This window comes from Solanum tuberosum, unplaced genomic scaffold, assembly GCF_000226075.1.
Source record: "Solanum tuberosum cultivar DM 1-3 516 R44 unplaced genomic scaffold, SolTub_3.0 scf00210, whole genome shotgun sequence".
Taxonomy (NCBI): Eukaryota; Viridiplantae; Streptophyta; class Magnoliopsida; order Solanales; family Solanaceae; genus Solanum; species Solanum tuberosum.
The window spans coordinates 492,127-509,376 of NW_006239135.1; the positions used below are offsets into that span (position 1 = coordinate 492,127).

The 17,250-nt window shown below is 34.4% G+C and overlaps 1 protein-coding gene across 2 annotated transcripts in view; it reads left to right on the forward strand.

The window, feature by feature from the left end:
• The first annotated feature begins 968 nt into the window (after positions 1 to 968).
• Positions 969 to 17,250, forward strand: part of LOC102580650 (protein NRT1/ PTR FAMILY 1.2-like) — a 26,375-nt gene continuing 10,093 nt past the window's right edge. The window contains exons 1-4 of one of the 2 annotated variants that reach the window (XM_006355892.2): positions 969 to 1,189; positions 1,266 to 1,483; positions 1,902 to 2,452; positions 2,556 to 3,695. In XM_006355892.2, coding sequence (XP_006355954.1) covers positions 1,117 to 1,189; positions 1,266 to 1,483; positions 1,902 to 2,452; positions 2,556 to 3,453 — 1,740 coding nt within the window. In that variant the 5' untranslated portion in view covers positions 969 to 1,116 and the 3' untranslated portion in view covers positions 3,454 to 3,695. Of the gene's footprint in view, positions 1,190 to 1,265; positions 1,484 to 1,901; positions 2,453 to 2,555; positions 3,696 to 17,250 lie in introns of those variants that run through there. The other variant, XM_006355893.2, reaches the window with a different exon arrangement.

Sequence of the window (17,250 nt, forward strand, 5' to 3'; positions counted from 1 at the left end):
TCGGGTTGGTTTGGTCTCGGGTTGTTTTTTTTTAGTTAAAACCAAACCAACCCAAATATAGTCGGGTTTTTTTCTCAAAACCAAACTAAGTCAAACCAAACCACTAGTCGGATTTTTTTTCGGGTTGACTCGGTTTGCGGTTCGATTTTGTACACCCTTAGTACTATCCATAAAAATAGAGATTTTAAAGATTTCTAATTATATTTTTTATCACTTCAAAAGAAAAATAAAGAAATTGTCTACGAAAAAATCAAATTTTATACTAAATCATCAAATTTCAATATATATATATATATATATAAGGAGAGGCAGACCAAACAAATAAAAAGAGGTGAGAGAGAAGGAGAGGGGCGAGAAAGTAAGAGAGGGGTGTGAAGAAGGGGGAAGGACAAGCCTAAATTTGAGAGAGTAGAATATTGTTATAATATTCCTAAGTATATACGTCCAACTTAAGACAAGAAGTTCCATATCGGCAAAAATATAAGAGAGATGTTAGGTATATATATGTAAGTAGACATTACCAACTAGTGATGCATTTTAAAGTCATGTGGACATAAGTCCAGAGGGGACAATATCACTAGCGGGCTGCGCTTTTTACAAATGGTATTAGAGTCACTCCAATGTCAGCCTTATCCATGTGGAGTTCAACTGAGTTTAGACAAATTCCGTTCAGCCTTATCAATGTGGAGTTCAACTAAGTTTAGCCAAATCTCGCTAAGGCGGGGCAAACCTTATGTATATGCCTCTAATTAAGACAAAAAGTCTAAGATCGACAAAAACACAGGAGAGATTGGGTATATAAATAAACAGACCTTACCAACTAGTGACATGTTTTAAAGCCGTGCATACAATATATTTTAATTCTTTTATAATTGTATACTTCATTTGCCTTAATATTTAGTTTTTCATAAAATATACTCCAACTTATAAAATGTCTTTGTATAACTAGTCCCATCAATAAAATATGGCAAAATTGAGCTAAAATGGTGTGCTTAAATTAAAATGGTGCATATCCCACCTAGCCCCTCTTATCTTTTACTCTAGGTCATACCAAAGCCAGAGTAGAGAGTGAACTGAAGAGAAGAGGAAAAACAGAGAAACAGAGTAATAGTGAAAATGGACACAGAAACACAATTAGTTGAAGAAAATTCAAGAAAGGGTGGTCTTAGGACCATGCCTTTCATCATTGGTAATCTCTTTCTTTTTTTCTTCTTCAAATTGCTTGCATTCATTAGGTACTAATTATTTTAATTTTTTTTTTGTAGTGAATGAATCATTTGAAAGAGTAGCAAGTTATGGTTTACAAGCAAATTTGATAATCTACTTGATGACATATTATAACATGACTGCTGCTGCTGGTACTAGTATTCTTGGAATATGGACTGCACTCTCAAATGGGTTAGCCATTGTTGGGGCCATTATTTCTGATTCTTACTGTGGTCGCTTTAAGGCTGTTGTTATTGGATCCATTTCCACCCTTATTGTGAGTTGCTAATTGTTCTGGACTCAAATTGCTTCATTCAGTTATTCTTATTTGTTTGTGCAATTTGTACTTTAATTGACAAAAAAATAGTTTTTTGACTTAATGTTAGAGTGAGATCCATTTCCGTTTGAGAAAAAAATCATCCATGTCATTAATTGTAATAACGTAAATGAGCCAAACTTTTAATGAATGACAATGATGAGCCTTTTCTCAAAGTTCTATGGCATATTGAGGCTTTTCCCTATGTGAAATTAACCGGTGCAAAAAGCATGTTGTTACTGTAAATCTGTGATGGCAGGGTAAGCGAACAATCGTTGCACTTACTTAGGTGAAAGAGATGGATTATGTTTTAGAGTGAGTCATTGTCTTCACTTATTGTGAGTTGTGCCATTTCAACAAGAGGTTTTTCTTTTGACAGGGAATGATTATTCTATGGCTCACAGCAATGATTCCACAACTCAAGTCTTTACCCTGCCCTAAGTTCCAACATGTTTGTAATGGAACAACAGCATTCCAGCTTGCTGTTCTATTTTCATCTTTCGGGTTTATGTCTGTTGGAGCTGGTTTTATTAGACCTTGTTCTATAATATTTGGTGTCGATCAATTAGAAAAAAAAGGGAAACCCGAGAACAAGAGGCTTGTTGATAGCTATTTCAACTGGTACTATGCTAGCATAGGGGTTTCAACTATTCTTGCAGTTACCACTGTCGTTTATATCCAAGAGCGTTATGGTTGGAAAGTTGGCCTTGGCATCCCTGTTATCCTCATGTTTTTGTCTGTCTCAATGTTCCTTATTGGTTCTCCTTGGTATATCAAAGTGAAAGCTAAAGAAAGCTTGCTCTTAGGGTTGCTTCAAGCAGTTGTAGCAGCTTTTAGGAAAAGAAATACTCGTCTTCCATTGACTGATTGTGATGACTACTATCGTTGGCCACTTGAATCAGAGGTCTTGACACCATCAAATGACTTCAGGTCAGTGCTTCCATCTTTTCACCAATGGCATTTCCATTGTCAATATTACTCAAATGTCTATGATATGATATTCATTGGCATAAGATTTTATTGTACGTTATAGGTGCTTAAATAGAGCTTGCATGATTGAAGATCCTCAAAGAGATTTGAATCCTGATGGATCAGCTTTAAATCCATGGAATCTCTCTAGTTTGGAACAAGTTGAATCATTGAAGGCTATTGTTAGAGTACTTCCTATGTGGTCCACTGGTTTTATGATCTATGTGACCATGAATCAATTCTCATTTTCTGTACTTCAAGCAAAGACCATGGATAGACATGTCATCCCTCAATTCGAATTACCAGCAGCATCATTCAGTGTGTTCTTGATTATTGCTTTAACAATCTGGATAACTTTCTATGACCGTGTTTTGGTCCCTTTGCTATCAAAATATACTGGACGGCCAAGAGGGCTAAGTCCTGTTACCCGAATGGGAATTGGCTTATTAGTCTCGTGTATGTCTATGGCATTGTCTGCAATAACAGAAAGCATAAGACAACAAAAGGCAATTGAGGAAGGGCATGAGGACGACCCACATGCTTTAGTGAACATGTCTGCTATGTGGCTCGTGCCACAATATTTACTACTTGGAGTGGCTGAGGCTGCCCATGCAGTTGGACAGATTGAGTTCTTCTACTCTCTATTTCCCAAAAGCATGTCCAGCATCGCATCAGCTATGTACACTATTGGGACTGCTGTGTCTAGTTTGGTTGGAAGTTTTCTGGTGAGTGGTGTGGATTGGCTTACATCAACCGGAGGTAAAACGAGCTGGCTTTCTAGCAACATTAACAAGGGTCACCTGGATTACTATTTCTGGCTACTTGCTTTTTTAAGTTTGCTCAACTTTTTCTATTTTGTGATGGTCTGCCGGTTATATGAAACTGGCAATGATGGGAGCAGTAGGTCATCTCATGTGGCAGAAGATAAAGAATGTGATTATAGACTCTTACATGAATCTTGATGATATGTTGTACTGCAATGTTGAATGATGCAACTACTACTAATTAAGTTAGCCAATAGAGTGTTTTCATATATTTTTGAAGTATGTTGCGACTTTCCTCAGACAACATTTTGGATACCACAATGTCTTTTGTCAAATGGAGGCTTAAGAAAATGGTATTTGTTGGATTTTAAGCATCTTAATGTTATTTTAAAGTGCTTAATTCCTAATGAGAAATGTCAAATGTATTGCTGCATGTTTGTTGCATATGTTGTGCGCCATTTGAGTTGTCATTTGATGACATTATGCCCTATACTCATATTATTGTAGTTGAATATGGTCATTAGTTGTTAGTAACTTTTGTAACCTCTTACACATTATTTCTTTCATTATTTTATCTCATTATGCCTTGTAACTCATGTAACCTATTGACTATTCATTTACTCAATTCACTACATCATTATCTTCTTATTCATTGCAAGGAAAATTCCTCACTTATAAATAGTGTTATCTTACGTGCTTTGTATTGGGGATCTGTGAGAGTATATGGAAGAAATATGACAAGTGTGAAAAATATTGTAGTGTGTAATGAGGTTAGTGTAGTGAAAGAGAGAGTTGAGACAAAATATTATTCCAAGTCTTCAATTTATTCAGAGTTGTACGAAGTTGTTGGGATGTTGTATCCTGGAGGGGACAAGTCAATAGTGGTACCATTAGATTACTGTAGATTATGCCGCAGTGAGTTCGAATCTCCTTAAAGAAATGAGATATCCCTATTGATTGATCCATCTATTTTTGTTTTATTTATTGATTGGTCTATCTATTTACATGACAAAAGTACCAGAAAATATATTCGATATAACTAAAGAATAATTTACGCAACCAATATCCATCATGATAAACATAAAAATGTTATGTGTTTTCTACTCTTTTTTTTTATTATTATTATTATTTGTATTAAAGACTTTTTAATAAATAATTGCTGGTTTTAATGATATTTTATTTATTTATTACCATTCATAGCAATACATAGAATTACTATAATACATTTGCATTATGTATTAAAAGTGAATTATTGTAATTTATCGTATATGTTATGTTATTTTCGAATTTGTAATAAAGTATTTTAAGTTGTTAATTATAATAATTTATAGTATATTAAACGTAATCTTGGAATATGCAATAAATTAAAAAGGAAAGTAAGACAAATAAATTAAAATAGAAAGGACAATAACAAAATTTAAACAAATTTAAGTACGTAACATTTTTTTAATATACTTTATAAAATACAATATTATAAATTGAGTAATTAAAGAGAATGAAATAAAATGGAATTGCTCGGCTGAAACTAGGGCTATTCATGGTTATGATTAAAAAATCAAATCGATTAAAAAAATTGATATTTGGTTTAGTTTGGTTAGATTTGGTTTTAAATTTTGAAAATCGATACTGTTTGATTTTGTTTTGATTTTACTAAAAAAAAACAACCGCAAAAATAATCAAACCGAATCAATAAATTCGATATATAAATTTTATAATTACTTATATATTATTCATAAATAAATATAACTATTTGGTTAAATTTTAATTAACCTAAGTCTTTAACTTTACCATTTTCCCAATCTCAACATTTTAGCCCAACTATAAACAATCCCAAGTCCAAGTCCATTAAAATCCATTTTAGTCTTTACCCACCCTACATCACATAAAATAATCACATCTTCTCTTAATTGAATCACTTTGTTCGTGTAATGATAATTATAGTATTGTTTAATTGCTTAATTGAATCGATAGTAACTTTTCTGTAGATTGTTCATATACTATGTGTTTGTGTACGTCCTCAAAAAAATTATTACTTTCAAATCCAATAAATCATAAAAACTGAACCAAACCAATAATAACCAAACCGATGGTTATTTTTTTCGTTTGGTTTAATTTTAGAATTTAAAAAACCGACTAGATTGATTTGATTTTGATTTTAATCAATAACCTATCCAAATCGAACCACGAACACCCCTAGATGAAACAAAGTAAAAAACAAAATACAGACATGCTTTTATGAGAAATGATGAGAATGTACAATTATAAAGCAGTCGCGTACAATAGTGGTTAAGCATAATAATGAAGCAAACACCCATATTATTTTACTCTGCTAAGGAAATAGGTAATACTGTACCAAAAAATAAAGATTTTTTTAAAAATACATAAAGAAATATTTCATCAAGGAAGCAGTCATTTTCTTTCCTATGCCGTAAAATTTTCATATATCTATTAAATATTTTGAATTATCAATTATTGTGATTTATAGTACTTTTTATGTAGTTTACAAATATATAAATTTCATTCCAAAAAAATTAAAAATTTCATACGCAAATTTCCGATCAAATTTTTAAATAATTTAACTCTCACAAAATCAAAATATGTCACATAAATTGAGAAAAATAGAATAATAATTCTGAGAGTTTTGGGAATAGGAAAAGTGTTGGGAGAAACAAATGCATGATTGTAAATAAGAATATTGTGATCTTTTTAAATGCGGCCATAATATGGAACAAATTGTTATGGTTATTTCAGGCAAGGAGCATGGACCTGACCACCTGGGACTGTGGTTTATTGTTTCTACTCTCTCTCTCTCTCTCATATTATAAAGCCAGGAAGAAACTGAAGAGCAAAAACAGAGTGAAAATGGGCATAGAAACTCAAGTTGAAGAGAAGCCAAGAAAGGGTGGTCTTAGAACTATGCCTTTCATCATTGGTAATTTTTATTTTATTTTTTAAATAAAAATTGTTTGTGTTGAAGTACTAATTATTTCAAATTTTTGTTCTTATTTTTGCAGTGAATGAAGCATTTGAAAGGGTAGCAAGTTATGGTTTACAATTTAACATGCTAATCTACTTGATGACATATTATAACATGAGTGCTGCTACTGGTACTACCATTCTTGGACTATGGGGTGCACTTTCAAGTGGATTGGCTCTTGTTGGGGCAATTATTGCTGATTCTTACTGGGGTCGATTTAGAGCTGTTGCCTTTGGATCCATCTCCACTCTTATTGTGAGTTGTGCCATTTCACAATTACTGAATTTCATTTTTTTTGCATTGGTTATGAGTCGTTTGGTTGAAAATAAGTTATATTAAATTATCCATATATTAATAACTTATCTCATTACTATGATATAATTGGACTCCCTTTAACTATTACATTGATTCCCTGCAACCTTCCACCAGTATCGTAACTTTCGAATAACAAGTTAAAAGGAACTTTTAAAAATGGAGTGAAGGATAAGGAATTTTTGAAATTTCAAGCTGATTTATAATTTGTAAAACATTAGGGACAAATATTAAAATATTTAAAAATTATTCTCTCTATTATATTTCAAACTTTTTGTTCCCTCCCTTTTCTTTTTCTTCATCTATTTTTTTCTTGTTTTCTTTTTCCAACTTTTTGTTCCTTATTTCTTTGTCATTGATTGTGAAAATTTATGGAAAATAGTTGGTGAAAAAAATCCAAAATATTTGTGAAAATTTATGGAAAATAGTTGGTGGGATTTGAACCTTGGATTTATCTGTAGTGTCAGGATAAATGAATTAGTACTATGGTTACAAAGTGTCAGAAGTCCGTTACAAGAAGTGATCAATTTATTCCCTGCTTTCTTATTTTCTTCTACGGAAAAGGATCATATTTATATTTATATTTATCTAACGTCATACTTTTTGATATATTTATCATTATTAATCAATTTTGAGTACATATTTGCCTTAAACGCTTAATTCCTATGTCCCTACCCTTACTATCTTACGTGGCGTGGCGCCTATATGAATATAATTTTGGCATAATTTCTAATCATTACAACAAAATTAATTTTTAGCGGCAATAAATATACATATTAATAATAACCTTTTTTTTGAGAGTATAAGCTCTCAAATATGACCCTTTTTCTGTTTTTTCTAATCAATAGCTAAATCGTTCAGAAGGATGAATGTTGAACAAGCACTTGTATGGCTTTCTCTCATATATTCAATTATTTGGTGCTACCATATATTTGGTCCCTTTGCTAACAAAGTTTAACATTTTTCTTGGACAGGGAATGATTATTCTATGGCTCACAGCAATGATTCCCCAACTCAAGTCTTTACCCGTGCTCTCATTTCCAACATGTTTGTAATGGACCAACACTACTACAACTTGACTGTTCTGTTTTCATCTTTTGGATTTATGTCTGTCGGAGCTGGTTTTGTTAGACCTTGTTCTATAATATTTGGTGCTGATCAATTGGAAAATAAAACGAACCCTGAGAACCAGAGGATTCTTGAAAGCTATTTCAATTGGTACTATGTTAGCACAGGGATTTCAACTATTCTTGCAGTTACCCTTATTGTTTATATTCAAGATAGTTATGGTTGGAAAGTTGGCTTTGGTGTCCCTGCTATCCTCATGTTTTTGTCTGTCTTAATGTTCCAAATCGGCTCTCCTCTTTATATCAAAGTGAAAGCTAAAACTAAACAAAACTTGGTCATAGGATTGTTCCAAACAGTTGTAGCAGCTTTTAGGAAAAGAAATAATACTCGTCTTTCATTTAGTGATTGTGATGAATACTATCGTTGGCCACTTGAATCAGAGGTCTTCACTCCATCAAAGGACTTAAGGTCAGTGTCTCCATATTACTCGAATGCTATGCACTTTCTATATGAGTTGAAGATTTTATTGTACGTTATAGGTTTTTAAATCGAGCTTGTATGATTGAAGATCCTGAAAGAGATTTGAATCCTGATGGATCAGCTTCAAATCCATGGAATCTCTCTAGTTTGGAACAAGTTGAATCACTCAAGGCTATTATTAGAGTACTTCCTATGTGGTCCACTGGTTTTATTATCTTTGTGGACATGAATGTATTCACATTTTCCTTACTTCAAACAAAAACCATGGATAGACACATCTTCCCTCACTTTGAAATACCAGCAGCATCATTCAGTGTGTTCCTGATTATTGCTTTAACAATTCTGGATTGCTTTCTACGACCGTGTTTTGGTCCCTTTTCTAATCAAAATATACTGGACAGCCTAGAGGGCTAAGTCCTGTCACCAGAATGGGGATTGGTTTAATAGCCTCCTGTATGTCTATAGCATTGTCAGCAATAACAGAAAGCATAAGACGACAAAGGGCAATAGAGGAAGGACATGCGGACGACCCAAATGCTTTAGTGAAAATGTCTGCTATGTGGTTCGTGCCACAGTATACACTACTCGGAGTGGCTGAGGCTGCCCATGGAGTTGGACAGATTGAGTTCTTGTATGCTCTATTACCCAAAAGCATGTCCAGCATCGCGTCAGCTATGTACACAGTTGGGACTGCTGTGTCCAGTTTGATTGGTAGTATTCTGGTGAGTGGTGTGGATTGGCTTTCATCAACCGGAGATAAAACGAGCTGGCTTTCCAGCAACATTAATAGAGGTCACCTGGATTATTATTTCTGGCTACTTACACTTTTGAACTTGCTCAACTTGTTATATTTTCTGGTCATCTGCTGGTTATATGAACCTAGCAATAATGGGAGCAGTAGGTCACCTCATGTGACAGAAGATAAAGAATGTGATTATAGACTCTTACCTGAATCTTGATGGCATTTTGAGTGATGCAATTATTACTAATTAATTTAGCCAATAAAGTATTTTTATATGTTTAGACCTCTACATATATTTTTTTGAAGTATGTTGTGACTTTACTCAGACAAAAATGTTAACATGCATTTTTGATACCTTAATTTTAACATATTTTCTTTTGTTAAATGGAGTCCTAATAAAATGGTATTAGTGTGGCAAAATAGCTATCAGTGATGAATTTTTTTGGTTTCATTTATCAGAGTATTAGTTGCCTCTTCGTCCTTCAAATTGTTGAAGTAATTTATGCATCATAGATATTTTAAAAAATATTTTGCATATTATTTTTTAAAGTAAAATATTTCCTACAAAATCTATGGCCAAACACATGGTCACAACGGCCATGAAAATTGTGACATTTGAAAATAGTAGTTTTTATTTTTGAAGTTAAAAAAGAATTAGGGTTCTCGGAGGCTACTCTATCCTAAACTCTTACTCATGCATATATAAAAAATAATATATTCCTTTGAAAAGGTATCTCAAGAATTTCATAAGTTCATGAATTTGTTTATTATTTTTTTTACATTAAAATTTGTTGCAAGCTCACGTGGACCAAATTTTCCCTTCATCTCTTATCTCACAAATCAGATTCATAAATTCGAAGCCCCAAATTTGCAAAGTGAAGCTTCATTTTTATGAGTGCTTCAAGTCTTGTCTTTGACTTTATCAAGTCTTACACTCAAACAAGCCTTAAAGTAGGGGCATTTGTAGATATCAAAACTTTGTAGGACTTCACAAGACGAGTTCAATTTCAGTTAGGTTTTTAAAAGCTACGTTACTCCTAAACCCTAGCTCTTGTCTATATAAAGGGTAATATGTGAAATATTCATAATGATCGTGATGTGGCCGACCCTATAAAGGGAAGAATAGTATTGTACCCCCTTTTTTTTATATTTTATTAGTGATTATAATTTATTTCTTATCACATTAAAATTTTATTGCAAACAACTATTTAAAAATTAAAATCTGTGTTTAGCCATAATACAAATTGAAATTAGTTTTAAATTTTTTTTCAAATGATTTTAAGCGCAAATAACTTTTTTAATATTTTCCAAATTGAAGTAAAATATCAAAATTTTATGATTAAATATAATTTTTTGAAATTCAACTCTAAAAAGAAAGTAAAACAAAATAATATTCTTCATCAAACGTCACTCATTCACTCAAGTTAAGTCTCTATCACGGGGAGGGGGGACCTGCTTAGAGTGTTTAAATTATTGACAATTCTCATCGTTGTCTTGCCAATTTTATAACCAAAAAAGTGTAGCTGGTTGGAAATGGTGCTTTCAATGTCAAACCAAGATGACACGTGGATAGCTACAGTTTTAATCAAATGCAAGAACGTGATGTAAGATAATGCTAGCATAATTATTATCTAAATCACTTAATTGGTATTAGATATGCTTATAATTTTAGTTGATCGAGGGCATGATCCTAAATAGAAAAATATGAAAGATTGAGGATTAGGTTAAAAAAATAGTGTAGATAGTCGAGTAAGTTGTTGTACTATAATTTACTACGCGTGGTAATTTCTTTTTCTCCATTGTATTAATATCTGTTGTTGCAGGTGTTTTGTCCACTATTATTTTGTTTTTTTAAATCTTTTTATGTTTTACTTTCTTGCTATTTTAGTCAACGGTCTATCAAAAACAATTTCTCTATCTCCCGCAAAAGTAAAGATAAGATTTAAATACATTCTATTATTTCTATATCCCATTAGTGGAATATATTATTGTTGTTAACCACTTAATTGATCTCAATATATATAGAAAAAAGTTTTAATATCATTAAAAAGTTTATTCAAAGGGTCTATAAAAAATGATGATTCACCGGTTTCATTCCTTCACCACTGTTTTCATCGCTCACCATTATCAACTACCGTCATTGTCATCCACTATTAACCATCATTTATAATTATTACCATAACAACTCCCAATCGCTAATGATAAATATCATTGATCTTGGACATATTTATATGTCCAATTACGACGAATTACCCCTCTTTGACGTGAGTTTAAGAACATTCACTATTCTAATTGACATGTTTTGACGTAGGATTGCGATGCTCGCATACTAATATACATGATTAGCTATTTTGCAGGGTTCCTAAGAGAAGTGTTGCGTAATGAGAGCAAAGGAAACAAGGATGACAAAGCGATGCACAAGGAGCAGCCGAGCGCATTGCCCCAGCCAACCTGGTGCGATGGTGGCGCAGGGCGCCAACCCTAAAAGTACTGAGACCTCTTTTTGACGCACTGGTGGTGCAGGGCGCCAGCCTTGTGTCACTACCAGATGCATTTTAGGCGCGAATCTGACGCAATGCCTCTGACCGACTTGCTGAGCGAAATTTGGTTTACTTAGGATTCCTACTTGGGCTAGAATTGGAAATATTTTTTTCTAAACTCTATAAATAGGACCCTAGGGTTATTTTGTAAAGGTTCGACTTCTTTTTGGTGTGCATGAGCAAGGATTAACACTTTGTCATAGTTTCGATTCTTTAACTTTTTTGTTAATTTCGAATTGCATAAAAAATATTATATTTGAGTTTTTGAATATTATGAGTGGCTAAAAGCCCTTGTTTTGGGGTCGTAGCTATGGGTAATTGTTAAGCATCAATGGTTTTGAATTAATTCGTGAATATCATTTAAAGTTACTTTTGTGTTCTTGTTTTAGTATTTCTCGACTGACCATCATAGAGATAAACCTCTTGTCTATTCTTGGACTCGGGAGACGATAAGGTAGATAGATCAAAGAATATAAAAAAGCTTGATCTTTCTTGCATATCACTTGATTAGATTAATGTTTAGGATTGACACCCGGACGAACACCAAGCTTGGTTACGAAATAGGATGAAATTTAAATGCTCGCCAATTAGAATTGTCTATCCCCGCTCAACGATGTAGTTATACAGCTAATTGGAGTAGACGATTAGAGGTCGGGAGACCATGATAAAAAAATCAACCCTGTAAATCAGTAATTTGATAACCTTAATTAGTTCAATATTACTTAAGATGCAATACATGAAACCTGATGCATGTTGCAGCCCTGAAATTGTCTCTTACTTATTAAATTGAAGTCGTAATCGTTGGTTTCTTTATTTATTAAATTGTTCTTCGTAGTAGTAAACAAAAATCACACTCTTTTGAAGATACTTCTATTAAATTGTAAAGTTAAATTGGTTAATATAAATTGATTATAAGTCCCTTGGGTATGATAACTCATTTCTAAAAGGAACTATACTACTTGTGCAACCACGTACACTTGCGTGTGCATTTGAGCACAACAAGTTTTTGGTGCCGCTGTCGGGTACTTTAGAATTAATTTATATTTAATTTTCTTAAGTCTACTATTTGATTGTTCAAGTGGTAATAACTTGATTTTAGCTGTTTTGTAATGCATGCACTTGGTTTTAAAGACTAGCTTGAAAAGGAGACCTTGTTAAACCAGACGACGAACCTGACAGAGCTCTTCCACTACAAAGAAAGCGGGCGAATCAAGTGCGACAACATGAATTAAGATTGGATCTCCCAAAAAATACTGAAGGTAACCATGAGAATAATATGAATAACGAAGAACATGAGGTACCCGTGGTAGTACCGGCGAGACCAGTTTGTGATGTGGCAATCCCCCTCACCACCAATGTGGCATCAAGTATACAGAAACCACCATCAGGTGGTAGATTTGAGCTGAAACAAAACATGACACACCTCATTCACTCAATGGGGCAGTTCACCGGTCTTCCTCACGAGGATCCACAAGTGCATATTATGAACTTTCTGGAAATAAGCGACACGTATATTACGAATGAGGTATCATCTGATTACGTGAGATTGACTCTTTTCCCACTTTCATTATTGGGAGAAGCAAGGGCATGGTTAGATGTGGAGCCACCAAATTCAATCACTACATGAGATTATTTACCAAAGAGATTCTTGAGTCAATTTTTCCTATCAGGCAAAACTACAAGGTTGAGGAGTGAGATCTTAAGCTTCAAGCAGAGAAACAAAGAAGATATGTACCAAGCATGAGCTCGATTTAAGAAAATGTTAAATGCTTGTCCACATAATTATCAGGCGAATGAGGTACTAGCTCACACTTTCTTTTGAGGGTCTTGAATATAATGCACTAGTGCTTCTCAATAGTGCAGCATGTGGACAAGCTTTGGCAATGACCTATGATGAACTGTTCGACCTCCTAAACAGACTCTCGGAGGGAAACCCATAATGGAATGGAGAGGCACCAAGGACCATGGTGCAAAGGGCTACAAGAGTTTTAGATGTAGATCAAGTAACTACTATAACTGCAAAGTTAGATGCAATTCAACATCAGATGACCATGAAGTTCAAGAAAATCACACTATCTCAACAACAAGCACCAGTGAATGTTATACAATAAGATGTTGGTTGTTGCGGAATTTGTGGTAGTGGGGAGCATGCAACTGAATGTTGTGAAGCGAATCCAGACTCTGGGTAATGCTCAAAGACGTGGAGGAACACATAGTTATGAAAAAACATACAACTCAAGCTGGAGAAATCACCATAACTTCTCATGGGGTGGAAATCAAAACCAAAACCAAAATCAGGCACAAGGGACCAACCAACAATAGAATGGTCTTCATTACCAAAATTATGGTCAAGGTAATAATCAAGGTGCACAACAAGGGAGTATGACTAATGAAGATTTGTTCCAAAAGTTGATGGTAGAGATCGGTAAGAACAATGCAAAAAATGTTTCATACCTAAACTATGCACTTTCTCTTTTATTTGAAAACAACCTTGACACATGACATTCCACATGGATAAAATATTCCACCTTGACAAAAATTAAAGGGAAAAAGGACAAATTTACCCCCGAACTTTGATAAATGGTATGTCTATGCCCTCCGTTATACTTTGCGTACACATAAGCCCCTGCCGTCCAATTTTCGATACACACATGCCCCTCTCACTAACAGACCCCTCGTTTTGTACACGTGTTTTTAATCCTAGCCAACTACCCGTTTGACCATTCTTTTAACCCATAAACCCACAACCCGCCCCATAAACCCAATAACCCACCTCTTCTTTCTATTAAACTGTCGAATACACCACCACCGGAGGCAAATCTCCGTCCACCTTCCTCTTCCTTCCTTTTGGTCCACCGATCCGAATTGAAATCACTACCGTTTGACTCAAAACTCTCTCTCCTATCAAATCTTTGACCATAAGAGGTTACAAAAGCTTTATTCGCTGCCCAATTATCAGATTCATCAACTTTAGACTGGGAATCGGAGAAAAAACCTCCCTTTTCACCTCTCCCCCCCTTCTTTCAAAACCATTACCAGCCGATGTTTTCTTAGCTGCACCCCAATCATCAGTCTCATCGGCACGAGAGAGAGCAATTTCCCTATCGGTATCCCTTCGGAACCCTATGGACCTACGGTCCGTCATGCACGTCCGTCAGTAAGTTCAGAGACTTTTGGCTTGGACCTACGGCTGCTGGACCACGGGGAGTGGACCGGTATATGGTCCGTAGGTCCCTTCTGTGGTCCATGCTTGGGCACTTTTCGAGTGACCCACCGACAGACTTAGTCGACGGGCCGTGGTCTGACCCACGATCCGTCCTGGTGGACTGTCGTTGGTCATCAGAGACCATGATTTTGGGGATCCAACCCACGGACCACACCTACAGTTCGTGGTTCCACCCACGGGCCGTGGTTGGCCTCCGTGGCGGCACCTGCAACTTCCCAAAATCTGTTCATTTCCCTTTTTCGAATACGGGACGTTACACATACCTAAACTATGCACTCTCTCTTTTATTTGAAAAACCTTGACACATGGCATTCCACATGGACAAAATATTCCACCATGACAAAAATTAAATAATAAACCTATTAATATTAATTAAAAATTAAAGATTAAAGTATTATTATAATTTTTTTAAAAATAAAAATAAATTATTTTTCTTACCTCACTCCACCACCTCCTCCCTCCTCCCTCGACAATCCCAATCCTTTTATTTAATTTTTTCAATTTCTTTTATAAAATATTTTTAAAAATTCATACTTCACCCTCCCCCACCCTGAAAAAAAAAAACCGCCCACTCATCCCCCCCGCCCTCCAAAAAAATTGATATTATTTTATTTTTAAAAATAAAAATTCTGCCCCATCCAATTTAACCCTCCGTTCATAATTTATATTTACATTTTTCACGTTGTGTTAGATTTGTGCATACATTTTTAGGAATTTTTTTTCTACTTGTGTACTGAATATAACATTAATAAAAAATTTATTTTAAAAAAAAAAAAGTCTTGCGACGACAAGTAAAAAATATTTTTGATATGTATATATCTAACACAAAACGAGAAAAACTATTGGAAGCGGAGTGGGTAGAATTATTTAAAAAAAAATGAAATAGTATCTAAATTAGTATTTGAAGAGTGTGTGGGAGGGGTGTCACGACCCGAGCCTACATCCTGGATGTGGCTAGCACTCGAGAACCTTTGCTGGTCCCCAATCGAACCCTCATCCTGGTTGACTACAAGTGGAAGACTAACTCAAGCATACATAGCTTAAAACTGAATAAAATTCAATGAACTCAACTTTAAGAATCTTTAACTCAAATGAACAACTTAGAATAAAAATAATATATTCAACTCGCCATGAAATAGGCAACTTAAGTTTTTAAAACATTTAACAAATTAAATGAAAATACTTCTGAAACCCTACTGTCTATCTATGAAGCCTCTAAATGACAAAGATGGAAGTCGGGACAAGACTCACAACCCCCTATCAACTGATATAACTGAAAGTAAAAGTGGAACCCTCCGGAAGCAAAGAGGCTCACCATAGCTAACTCGAACTCTATGTGGTATCAACGAAGTTCATATTGATGATCCTGAATACATGTATCTGCATCATGAAAGGATGCATGCCAAATGGCTTAGTACGTGGAATGTACGAGCGTGTAAAGGGAATTCTAAAGCATAACATAAGCTTGAACTAAATCAACAGGAACATACTTACCTCTTCTCAAACTTACTCAACTCAACCCAACTCAAGAATAAGATACTCAACTCAAAGATTAGATACTCAACTCGACTCTGGGTACTCAACTCAATATAAAGCAACAATACACATGCAATATACAGAAAGCTTTTAAATCAGTAGAAGGCAACTCATTGTATTGAAGAACACAATAACAACTCAACTTATATAGATTAAAATATAATGTAACTTTGTGGAAGTTTCTCTAACCGACAACCACCACTATGAGCCTAAGTGATGATACAACGTCTCGCCCACGCTGCCAGAACTGTCATATACTTTGTCGTCATATAAGACGCCTTCAACTAAGTGGATCCACTAGTCTATGCTAAAAAGCACTAAGGAGTCATCTAAAAAGTATGATCCATTCTACCTATGATGGCTACATGGTTTATGGAGACGTGAGTTATCTGAACCCAAACTCGTCTCCATATCGGTGATCTATACTACTCCCAACATACTCAGCTCATATATTTAAAAACAGAACTCTTTCTGTGGTTTGAGATTATTACTCAAAATCTTTCTCTAAAAAGAGATGTTACTCAAACTACTCAAAACTCTTTTGGAAATCTCAGTTTCCTCCTCTTTTAAATGTGAAAACATTTACTCTTGGGAATACTTAGTTTCCATATATCATTTTAATAAATGAACTTTACCCTTACTCTTTACTCAACTCAAAGCTTAAGTCTTAAAACAAAGTTAAAACGTTTGTAAAAGACTTTTCAAAATATGGCTCATGCCGAATTATGGATGTAAACGACGCAATGGAAGGTTTTCAATAACCATAGATAGAACTCAATACTTGGGACTCAAGAACTTCAATAATACTACTCATTTCAAGACTTCTCAACTCAGAAGGTTCATTCGGAATTATGAGCATGAATTACTCAACTCAAGGACTCAAAGATACTTCTCATCTCAAGACTGTTCGACTTATAGGGTTTATGCGGAATTATGAGCATGAACAATTCAACTCAAAGACTTCATGGGTAACATTAAATAGTTTCATGATTAGAAATATAATCTCACAGAGGATTAGGAACTCAATACTCAAGACGTAGAACTTAAAGATATTACTTCTCTCAAAGGTACTCAACTGATGGAGTTTATGCGGAAGTTATGGGCATGAACGACT